This window comes from Erinaceus europaeus, chromosome 1 (assembly GCF_950295315.1).
Source record: "Erinaceus europaeus chromosome 1, mEriEur2.1, whole genome shotgun sequence".
NCBI lineage: Eukaryota > Metazoa > Chordata > Mammalia > Eulipotyphla > Erinaceidae > Erinaceus > Erinaceus europaeus.
In genome coordinates, this window is record NC_080162.1 from 157,313,283 (window position 1) to 157,325,671 (window position 12,389).

Below are 12,389 nucleotides of genomic sequence, written 5' to 3' on the forward strand. Positions count from 1 at the left end.
GCACTCATTTCAGGACTAGTGTTTCTTGAGTGGCAGAGTAGGTTGTCCCAGGCCTCCCTTCAAAGAATGAGGCAGTCCTTACCATTGCTCTTTTATAGTGAGGGTAAGGTCCTAGAGAAGCCCACAAAAGGGCTTATAATGCCATTTCTGGTAGTAGTTACAACTAATAGTAGAGAGAGGGATCTATTTAAGTCTAGGCCCATAGTATCTATAGGGGAATCCAAGGATTCATGACTAGGACTATATATATTTTTCTTTACCAGAGAATTGCCTAGCTTCAGTTTATGGTGGTGCCAGGGATTGAACCTGGGATCTCTGGTGCCTCAGACATGAAAATCTGTTGTATAAACCATTATGTTTTTCCGTCATCCCCAAAGATAAATTATTTCTGACATTAGAACAACACAGGACTGATCTGTAAAGCCAAGCAGTAGAAAAATAAAATATCAAGGGTGGCCAGGCAGTGGTGCAGCAGGTTAAGTGCACATGGCACAAAGCACAAGGACTGGCGTAAGGATCCCAGTTTGAGCCTGGGCTTCCCACCTGCAGGGGAGGGGGGGTAATGCGCCTCACAGGTGGTAAAGCAGGTCTTTCTCTCCTCCTCTCTGTCTTCCTCTCCTCTGTCTGTTTCTTTCTGTCCTATCCATCAACAATGACAACAACAATAATAACAATAATGATAAATAACAAGGGCAACAAAAGGGAAAAAATAGCCTTCAGGAGCAGTGGATTTGTAGTGGAGTCACTGAGCCCTAGCAATAACCCTGGGGGCAAAAATTAATTAATTAATTAATTAAAATATCAGTCACATTTCAAAGGTCTACTGTATATGTAGGCAAAGACAGAAAACATCGTAGAAGGACTTGGTTACCATGAACAAGGACCCTACAGTTTCAAACCTCCAGTTGTCACTATAGGGTGAGGGGGGGCATGCTTTATGAGCAGTGAAATAGTTTTACACGTATCTCTTTTTCTCTCTCTCACTCTATCGCTCTCTTTCCCTCTCAATTTCTTTCTGTCTCTATTTGAGAAAGGAAGGAATGAAGGAAGAAAAGAAGAAATAAAATAAATAAATAAAAAGATTTGAGAGCGCAGAATCCTGGTGTTAATTAAGAAAGAAGTAGATTTTGTTTCTTTCCAGGATTAACTAGGAAATGTAAATTCTTGTTTTATAATCTAGTTTTCAAAATTTTTTCTTCTGGTAGTTCAGGGAAAAAGAAATGGTATACAAAGTCTTAGGAAACAAGAGGCTATAATGCATTTCCCTAAAAGTTCCTTTTGATCAATTTCAAACTAGTTTTTGGAAAATACTGTATTGGACTTGTGCTGGAACAAGTACAGCTTTGAGTCCTTCGGTAAATTAAATAATTTATACCTCAAGAGGAAATTTTCTGTTATATTTGGTTTGTACCAAGTAATACATAGTATTTACCCCACATTAAATGTCAATATCCAAAATACTTTTCCCCCCATTATTCAGATTAATGTTATTATTTAAGTTAAAGTTTTATAGGCTGACTACATGTGTAGCATTTTTCTTGTAGTTTACTAAAGGAAGACTGAAGTATTAGAAATGAGCTTGATGGATTTCATGAGTTAGTAGCTGAGTTATAGTTGCTTTAATGTCATCTTGGGTGTAAGGCTTGATCATGTATTTACAAAGTTATCTCACTGGATGTAATCATAAAGAAGTAGGCTAATATGCATATATAAACTTGTGTAAAGAGCTCTCCAAATCACTTTCATTTCACTTAATTTTTTTTTTCCAGACTGATTCTGCAGAAATTTTGGAGTATTCATCAGATAGTGAAAGAGAAGACAACTTTGAGAATGTCTCACTCATTGATTCAGAATCCTCTCACAAATATTGTGTGGATTTTGGACCAGATGGAAGACAGTCTATGGAAAGAGTGAAATCTATGGAGACCACTTTGTATACTCCCCAGAAACAGACAAAATTTTCCAGAACTCCAGAAAAAGCAAAGAAGAAGCTTTTAAGGTTAAATCATGCTTGTATGGTTTATTTATTTATTTTTAGGGAGGGTACTAGGGGTTGTTAGTGGCTCTTATTCTCAGTCTTTGGTGTCTCCCTCCCCCCCCCCCCCGGGGTTATCATTATTGGGGCTTGGTGCCTGTACTTGAGTCCACCAATCCTGGAGGCCATTTTCCCCCATTTTTTGTTGCCTTTGTTGTTGTTATTATTGTTATTGTTGGATAGGAGAGAGAGAAATCAAGAGAGGAGGGGAAGACAAAGAGGGAGGGAGAGAGAAAGATAGACACTTGCCGACCTGCTTCACCACTTGTGAAGCGACCCCCCTGCAGGTGGGAAGCCGGGGGGGGGGGGGGGGGGGGGGGCGGCCTTGAGCCATGGTCTTTGACTGGTCTTTGTGTTTCACGCCATGTACATTTAACCTGCTGTGCTACTGCCTGGCTCGCAAATTATACTTAAAAAAAAATTTATTCCCTTTTGTTGCTCTTGTTTTATTGTTGTAGTTATTATAATTATTGTTGTTGGATAGGACAAAGAGAAATGGAGAGAGGAGGGAAAGACAGAAGGGGAGAGAAAGATAGACACCTACAGATCTGCTTCACTGCTTGTGAAGCGACTCGACTCCCCTGCAGGTGGGGAGCTGGGGGCTCGCACCTGGCATCCTGATGCCGGTTCCACGTGCGCTTAACCTGCTGTGCTACCGCCTGACTCCCCCAAATTATACATTTTAAATGCTATCTTTTTTTTTTAAGTTTTTCTTAATAAACTCAAACATCTAAAATGTTAAATTTAAGAATGCTTATTTATACGGGGAAAGAAAATAGACACACTGAAGTTGTAACTTAATAATCAAAAGGAAGCCTTAAGCTTTGGAGAAGAGTTGTGAAATAGTCCCTCCAAATTGAGCACTCTGAGTCAGAGGCATATTATGTGACTGCTATCCTTCTTAGAGGCTGGCTACTTGGGTTAATCAAATTTTATTGAGCATCAGTGTTAAGAAACAAAAATAAATAGAAGGTATCCAAATTAATGATATGAATGAGTGTGGTTATAGAAACTCTTGCATATAAGAAAGCAAAGCCTCTAGAGTAAGAAATTAGTAGTGTGAATGTGTAGAGCCACAGGAGAGCCCATGAGAAAGAACAAAACAATGTTAAAAAAATGAAATTGAGAAGAAGAATTTCTAAGAATCAGAATCATAAGCAAAAATGTAAACTTTAATAGATAGTTTTAAGGAAAAAAGAGTGTTAGTAGAAAGAGAAAATGTGACAGTGAAGAGCACAGGTTTGGGTCTGTTCTGTGCATCCAGAAAAGGTGAGTATGATGCAGTTTGTGGAGATACACGTGAGAGAGAAAGGCTGGTGGCCAAGGCTCCTACTGTGTCTAACATCCAGGAGTTTTCTCTTATAGGAGCTAAGATTTGTGTTGGGGGTAGGGGTTGGAGGTGAAGCTTAGCTGCTAATCATAAAAGGGGTCCATTGTCAGAAGAGATGTCAGAAAAGACAAGATAGTTTGGGTAAAACCCAATAGAAACAGAAAAGTTAGAGACAATTGTTTTGTCAGTGTCCAGGAAAGGAAGTGAGGAGAGAGGAATGGGAGGAGGTACCCACCTTAACACAACAGTGGAGGGAAGACTAGATGGATATGAGCCAAATATCTGAGTAGGAATCTTTCTAAAGACATTCAGATGACCAACGGGTGCAAGCAAAGGTGCTCAGTATCACTAATAGTCAGAAACCTGTAAGACAAAGCCACAATTCTTCTTCTAGCGTTTGCCCTTCTTCCGTAGCCAGTCAACAGCGTCAGGTTGAGCCTGATGTAAAGTTTCGAGACCTCTTTTGAATCTGGAGAGGAGGCAGTCGTTGACTATGTGGGTCATAGTCTGTCTGTAGCCGCAGGGGCAGTTCGGGTAGTCTCTGGCTCCCCAGCGATGGAACATAGCGGCGCACCGGCCATGGCCTGTTCGATAGCGATTGAGGAGGGCCCAATCATAACGTGCTAGGTCAAAGCCGGGTTGACGCTTGCAGGGGTCTGTGATGAGGTGTTTGTTCTTTACCTCAGCTGACTGCCAACGTTGTTTCCAAGAGTCTGGAACAGAGAAGTTCAGTGTAGGCGTAGGAGACCAGATTGGATGATGAGACGTCAAGCGTTGAACAGGGTGGGCGAAGATAACGCGTTTGGCGAAGGACAGCCCCTCAACATTAAGTTGGAGGACTTGAAGAGCAGGACCAACAGCTTGAAAGCTGTCAGGAGCTGCTTGTTGCTGGCTTTGAAAGTGACTGGGATCCATGTGGATTCAGTCAGCTAGGAAGGATCGTTAGTTTCCCCAATGAATGGGTACTCACGGGATGCACCACGGGAAGGTCGATCCAATGCATCCCTAAAAGCCACAATGAGATTTCATATCTCACCTTCTAGAATGTTATTAAAAAAAAAGACAAGAGGGGCAGGTGAGATAGCATAATGGTTATGCAAAAAGACTTTCATGCCTGAGGTTCTGATGTCCTACGTTCAGTCCCTTGTACTGCCATAAACCAGAGCTGAGCAGTGCTCTGGTATAAATTAAACAAACAAACAACAACAAAAAGATAAGAGAAAACAGCTGTTGGCAATGTGGAGAAAAGGATAATCTTATTTATTTATTTATTTATTTATTTATTTATAAATTTATTTCTTTATTGGGGAATTAATGTTTTACATTCAACAGTAAATACAATAGTTTGTACATGCATAACATTCCCCAGTTTCCCATTTAACAATACAAGAAAAGGATAATCTTGTGCACTATTGGTGGGAATGTAAATTGGCACAACTGCTATGGAAAATATTATTATGCAGCTTTCTAAGGTTTCCATAGGAAATAAAGGAGGATAAAGAAGAGATACTTACACACATGTACTCATAGCAGCATTATTCACAGAAGCCAAGATGTGGAAATAACCTAATTGTTAGTCCATAGATAAAGAAGTCATGACTTATTGTTCTGTCATGAGAAAGGAGTTCTACTACTTGAGAGTGAGTGGACATTAGTGAGTGAGAGTGTGTGTGTTTATATTATATTATTATTATTATTATTTTAACTACAGAACCACTCTACTTTGGTTTTTTATAGTGATGCTGGCAGGTATTGAACTTGGGACCTTTGGTGCCTCAGGTATGAAAGGCTTTTTGTATAGCCATTATGCTATCTCCTTAGCCCAAGAGGAGTTGGGTATAGATGCAGAATTTGGTTAAAAGCTACAAATTTTCTGCTATGAAATGAATAAATTTTGAGGATCTATGTTAACCATGTCAGCTATTGCTGACGTGTTATAAATATATAACATTATTATATACTTGAATTTTGCTAATGCAATGTAACTTTAATGTTCCTACTAAAAAAAAAAAAGTGAAGTGTTGGATGTGCTAATGAACTAGATGAAGGGGGTCTTTGCCATACAACAAATCATCATTATGTAAATTTAAATATAATTTTATTTGTCAGTTATACTTCAGAACAACTGGAACAAATGTGAGAAAATCATGTGCATACACACATACAGATATCAGGACCTCTGAATCATCTGCATCACTTTTTTATTTTTTATTTATTCCCTTTTGTTGCCCTTGTTGTTGTAGTTATTATTATTGTTGTCATTGTTGTTGGATAGGACAGAGAGAAATGGAGAGAGGAAGGGAAGTAGAGAGAGGGAGAGAAAGATAGACATCTACAGACCTGCTTCACCACCTGTGAAGCGACTCCCCTGCAGGTGGGGAGCCGGAGCTCGAACCGGGATCCTTACGCCAGTCCTGCGCTTTGTACCACGTGTGCTTAACCCACTGCACTATCGCCCAACTCCCCTGCATCACTTTTTTTTTTTAATTGAGTAAAATATTTACTAGAATTATAATGGTTGATGAGAGATCAGCGTTTTCAGTCCCAAGTATAGAACCATCTGATTAGTTCACTATAGGAATTATCTGGCAAACTCCAAGCCAGAGTATCACTTGAGACAGCAGTGCACTTTCTAATAGCTGAAAGCAAGCTGGAAATTTAGATTCTGTCTTAGGGACAGACATGTAGTGGTCATCCTCTGGCATATAAAGAACTTTTCTGTGTTTATTTTTTCTTTTCTTTATGCCTAACTTAGAAGATTCTAAGACTTGACCATAATCATTTCCTGATTTCTGATCATATTTATCTTCTTTTCTTTGAAATCCATCAGATTGATGACCAGTATTTGGAAAATGATTATCTAGGTCAGGGTTTCATATCTCTTCTTTGTACTTTGAGGGGACATTTTTAGAATAAAATGAGATTATGTAAAAAATAATTAGAAATTAATCAAGTGAATGTAACTGATGTTGCAGAGATACAAATATCATAGGACTGTTGTGAACACAGGTAAACAAATTTGGACAGCCTAGAAGAAATGGACACACGATTAGAATCATACAACCTTCTCAGATTGAACCAGGAAGAAATAGATGGTTTGAGCAGGACATTAGCAAGTGCAGAAATTGAAGCCTCATGGGCAGGGGTAGATAGCACAATGGTTATGCAAAGAGACTGTCATGACTGAGGATTCGAAGTCCCAGGTTCAATCCCCTGCACCACCGTAAACCAGAGCTGATCAGTGCTCTGGTTAAAAAAAAAATAAAAAAATAAAAAATAATAAAAAAAATAAAAAAGAAGAAATCGAAGCCTCAGTCAGGAATCTCCCCAAGAAGAAAACTCTGATTCTAAAGCAGATATGTATTTCTGTGTTCATAGCTGCATTATTCATAATAGCCAATGAAATTATACTCAATGCTCATCAACAAGATAGCTAGATGAAGATGCTGTGGGACATATGCCCAGTGGAATACTACTCTGTCCTTAAAAAATGTGCCATTTTTATCTCTGGGGCAAAATGACTGGAACTGGAGGTGATGATGCCAGTGAAATAACGATGCAAAAGAAAGTGCCAGGTGGTTTCGGTTATGTATGAAATATAAATGACTTAATGATTTTGCAAAAATATTAATAATCAAATTAACTCAGTGAAAACCATGGTTGCTATCAGGGGGAAGGGGGAGGGAAAGTGGAAAGGCTCTTTACAGGGTCTCATTTAGTGATACTAGAACTTTGCGGTGGGTGTGGTAAACAGTATACACGTATATAGATGAAAATGTACTCCTGAAGTATTAAAATACTGTAAACCGATAAAATCTTTAAAAATTACATGCTTTATCTATGTCTCTGGTTGAATAGCATGCAGTATCAGTGTCTCAACTTTTCTGAAGATTTTCCTTTAACTGAATCCATTGTCATTATTAAACAGAGGCGGTTTGGCAGAGAGAATGAGTGGGCTGCAAAATCGAGAAAGATCTGCCATTTCTTTGTGGAGACACCAATGTGCTTCTTACCAACAAACACTTTCAGGTAAGGTTGTCATTGGTACTGAGACTGTACAGAATATGCCAAATAAAAGTATATTCACGGGAGTTGGGCGATAGAGTAGTGGGTTAAGCGCACATGGTGCAAAGCACAAGGAGCGGCATAAGGATCCTGGTTCAAGCCCCCCAGCTCCCCACCTGTGGGGGAGTTGCTTCACAAGTGAAGCAGGTCTGCAAGTGTCTATCTTTCTCTCCCCCTCTCTGTTTTCCCCTCTTTTCTCCATTTCTCTCTGTCCTATCCAACAATAATGACAGCGATGACAACAACAATAAACAAGCACAACAAAAGGGAATAAATAAATAAAATATTTTAAAAAGTATATTCACATCAAGATAGGTAAAGCTGATCATTACTGTTTTCATAACTTTTAAAATTTTCTTCAGGAAAGGTCTCAGAAATTATTCTGAAAGATGAGTTCACTCCTATCAGCTTTAGTAATCCATTCCCCATAGAGCTTCTCATAGTTAAGTGGATTTATTTATTTATTTTATTTATTTATAAAATGGAAACACTGACAAGACCATAGGATAAGAGGGGTAATTCCCAGCACCAGAGCTCCGTACCCCATCCCCTCCCCTGATAGCTTCCCTATTCTTTAGCCTTATGGGAGTATGGACCCAGGGTCACTATGGGGTGCAGAAGGTGGAAGGTCTGGCTTCTGTAATTGCTTCCTCACTGAACATGGGCATTGGCAGGTCAATCCATACTCTCAGCCTGTCTCTCTTTTTCCCTAGTGGGGCAGGGCTCTGGGGAGGCAGGGCTCCAGGACATGTTGGTAGGGTTGTCTGTCCAGGGATGTCTGGTTGGCATCATGGTAGCATCTGGAACCTGGTGGCTGAAAAAAGAGTTAACATATAAAGCCATTCAAATTGTTGATTAACCATGAACCTAAAGGCTGGAAAATTGCAGATGGAGATTTGGGGTCTCTGTTTTAGAAATAGCTAGTAGGTCTATTTCAGGTATATTCCAAAGGGCTCATGACTGCATTAGTTTTTACCTGAGCCTGACATCTGATATGCAGGTGGACCTAAGTTATTGTCTGGGGAGATGATGTCATGGATGCAAAAAGGACCAGAAAGCTGGATCAGGGAAGATAGTAGCTCTCAGATATGTTGTTCCTGATGGAGATGGCCAGTGATAATGGAAAGAGGGATCTATTCGAGGTCTAGGCTCATCATGTTTGTGTGGGAACTCCAGGACTCCCCAAGTTGAGTGGATTTATCCCTGAACATTTGTTTACTAAGTATTTAGCTGTTAAGTCTAAGTGGGTAGCTGTCAGACTTAGTTGACTTTGACCCCATAGTATGAAATACATTTTATATCATCAGCCAGTACATATATGACATTCAGACATATACACATACACATATACCTGAAAGAAACATGTCAGAACAGTTCTAATCTTAGAATATGTGATGTATCTGCATTCTTATTTATTTTTTAAAATTTATTTATTTATTATTGGACAGAGACAGAGAGAAACTGAAAGGGGAGGGGGAGATAAGGAGAGAGATAGAGAGACACATGTAGCCCTACTTCCCCACTCGTGAAACTTTCCCCCTGCAGATGGGGACCAGGGGCTTGAACTCGGGTCCTTGTGCACTGTAATGTATGCACTTAACCAGGTGTGCCACCACCTGGCCCCTCTTTTTTATTTTTAACATAATACTAGTCTCACTAAATTGATGTAGCATGCTTTAAATGAGTTACAGTAAACAGTTTGATAGTCATATTGCAAGCAAGTGACTAAAAATTTCTGCTTCTTTGTGTTTTCTTTTCTCTCTATTTAAAATATTTCCTATGGGGAGCCAGACAGTGGTGTACCCAGTTCAGCGCACACATTACCATGCACAGGAACCCAGATTTGAGCCCCCACTCCCCATCTGTAGGGGGACGCTTCACAAGTGGTGAAGCAGGTCTGCAGGTGTCTTATCTTTCTGCTTCTCTATTTCCCCTTCCCTCTCAGTTTCTCTCTAACCCATCCAATAAAAAAATGGAAGAAAAAAAGGTAAAAATGATTTCCTGGGAATGGTGGCTTCTTAGTGCTTGTGTTGAGCCTCAGCAATAACCCTAGTGACAATAAACATTTTTTTTTTCTATGAGGTGGTGGGTCATCTGGTAGAGTGTACATATTACAGTGTGCAAAGACCCAGTTCAAGGGCCTGTTTCCCACCTATAGGGGGAAAACTTCATGGGTGGTGAAATAGTGCTACAGGTGCCTCTTTTTCTATCTCCCTATTTCCCCCCATTCCTATCAAATAAATAACTAAATGTTTAAAAATAAAATGTTTCCTAAACTGGGAAAATATCTGGGTGGAGGTAGATAGTATAATGGTTATGCAAGAGACTGTCGTGCCTGAGGCTCCAGAATTCCAGGTTCAGTCCCCAGCACCACCATACACCAAAGCTGAGCAGGGCTCTGGTTTAAAAAAAAAAAAAAAAAAAAACCTGGGAAAATTTTCTTTTCGTGGGAGACAGTGCTCTTTTATATGTTTTCTTCCTGGGCGGTTTGTCCATTTGGAGTTGGGGAGAGGTGGGGTGGGGAGGGGAATGGTAATATAACCTGAATCTACTATTATAAGTGTCTCTCCAGGGTCTCTTTGGACTGTGAATTTGAATAAACTCTTTGGTTGTTTTTGTACTTGCTAGAATGTGAAGTGGAACTAGAGTGCTTGATAGAACATTCAAATATATGTTTTTGACCAACACATATGCTTTTGAAAGACTTTCAGATTCTTACCTCATTTATTTATTTCCCTTTTTTATTTTTATTTATTTATTTTTTGATAGGACACAGAGAAATTGAGTGCATGGGGAGATAGGGAGAGAGAAAGATAAGACACCTGTAGACCTGCTTCACTGCTCATGAAGCGTCCCCCCTGCAGGTGGGGAACCTCATTTATTATTTAAAAAATCCTTCCCTGTGATCTATAGCCTCTTTTCTCTTTTATATTCTTATTAGAACTTTATAATATGTAACAGTACATTGTATTATGATAGACTGTTTGTTTATGGTTTAAACCAGGGCACTACTCAGCTCATGTGCTACTAAGGGTTTAAACCTGGGATAGTAGCCTCAAATATGAAAGTTGTTTTATATAACCATTATACTACTTTCTGGGCCACATATGCATATGCTATCAGGGTGATCGGGGACATATAATTCAGGAGTATTTTTATTACAGGATTCAGCTGCATTCATCTTGTTTTTATATTTATTACTTTGTTGTCATTTCCTGCTATCGAAGATTATTGTTGCAAATAATCATCTTTGCAATTGATTTGCTCTTTCAGAAAGTGAAATATAAAGGTTGTCTAAGTGTATTCTGGGCACATAATACTATTCTGGCTCAGTTACAAAAAAGAGTTGATTAGTACAACACAGGGATAAAACACATTGCCTTAGGCAATGGAAAGGTTGGCTGGTCTTCTGTTTTTTTATTTTTTATTTTTTTTACCCTTTATTTATTTACTGGATAGAGACAGCCAGAAATTGAGAGGAAGTGAGAAATAGGGAAAGAGACAGAGGGACACTTGCAGCACTGCTTCACCACTTGTGAAGCTTTCCCCCTGTAGGCGGGGAATGGGGGCTTGAACCCACGTCCTTGTGCATTACAACATGTGTGCTCAATAGGTGTGCCACTGCCCAGCCCACCTCAGTCTTCTTCTGTAGAGTAATTTCCAGCATCCAGTACAGTAGACTAGCAGAAATACTGAAATGATTTTTGTATATGTGACTGATACACTTAACTCTTACTGAACTAATCACTGGCAGAGTGGAATATAATTGATAGCACTGTGCTAGTACTATGCTTAACTTGTAATCATTTTCTTTCTCTTGAAAATTTGTTGTTGTTTCTTTAAAATTTATTCTTTTGGGAATTGGGCGGTAGTGCAGTGGGTTAAGCGCATGTGGCGTGAAGCAAGGACTGGTGTAAGGATCCCAGTTCGAGCCCCTGGCTCCTCACCTGCAGGGGAGTTGCTGTCTTCTCCTCCTCTCTCCATTTCTCTTTGTCCTATCCAACAACAACTACATTAGTAACAACAACAATAATAACTACAATAATAAAACGACAAGGGCAACAAAAGGGAGTAAATAAAAATTTTAAAAAGATTTAAAAAAATTTATTCTTTATTGGAGAGGTACAGAGAGAAGCTGTGATGGAAAGGGGAGACAGAGAGGGAGAAAGAGAGACACTTGCAGCACTGTTTCACTTCTCGTAAAGCTTCCTTCCTGCAGGTGGGGACTAGGGCCTTGAACCTGGTCCTTGCACATAGTCATGTGCCATCACTCAACCCTAATTTTATTTTTTTTGCATAAAAATTAGCAAGAAGCAATTGTGATTATTTATTTATTTTCCCTTTTGTTGCCCTTGTTTTTTCATTGTTGTAGTTGTTGTTGTTGTTATTGATGTTGTTGCTAGACAGGACAGAGAGAAATGGAGAGAGGAAGGGAAGACAGGGGGAGAAAAAGACAGACACCTGCAGACCTGCTTCACCACCTGTGAAGCGACTCCCCTGCAGGTGGGGAGCCAGGGGTTCGAACCGGGATCCTTATGCTGGTCCTTGTGCTTTGTGCCACGTGCGCTTAACCCGCTGTGCTACTGCCCGACTCCCAGCAATTGTGATTTTATGTTATCTTATTTAACTTTTTAGTGATCGTTCATGTTCTTCTATTTGTGTACATTTGTGTGTGCACAGTTAAGCTCTCAAGTTTGACCTGGATCGAGCACCTGGTCCTATACTCTACTCTACCTCTACCTCTACATCGCTTCATACTTCTCATCTATCACTCTTTCATTTTATTCTCTTTATTTACTAGACAGCCAGAAATTGAGAGGAGAGGGGGAGATAGGCAGAGAGACAGAGAAATACCTGCAACCCTGCTTCACCACTTGCAAAGCTTTCCCCTTGCAGATGGGGGCCGGGGACTCAAACCCAGGTATTTGCACATTGTAACATGTCTGCTCAGCCAAGTGC

General features: G+C 39.8%; 1 protein-coding gene and 1 long non-coding RNA gene across 2 annotated transcripts in view; one reads left to right on the forward strand and one right to left on the reverse strand.

Annotated features, from left to right (window-relative positions):
• LOC132540493 (uncharacterized) overlaps positions 1-12,389 on the reverse strand; it is a 1,042,170-nt gene that overhangs the window by 1,027,705 nt on the left and 2,076 nt on the right. The window lies entirely within an intron of this gene.
• Positions 1,770-12,389, forward strand: part of SPIDR (scaffold protein involved in DNA repair) — a 302,493-nt gene continuing 291,873 nt past the window's right edge. The window contains exons 1-2 of the mRNA XM_016190741.2: positions 1,770-1,999; positions 7,294-7,394. Coding sequence (XP_016046227.2) covers positions 1,902-1,999; positions 7,294-7,394 — 199 coding nt within the window. The 5' untranslated portion in view covers positions 1,770-1,901. The remainder of the gene's footprint in view (positions 2,000-7,293; positions 7,395-12,389) is intronic.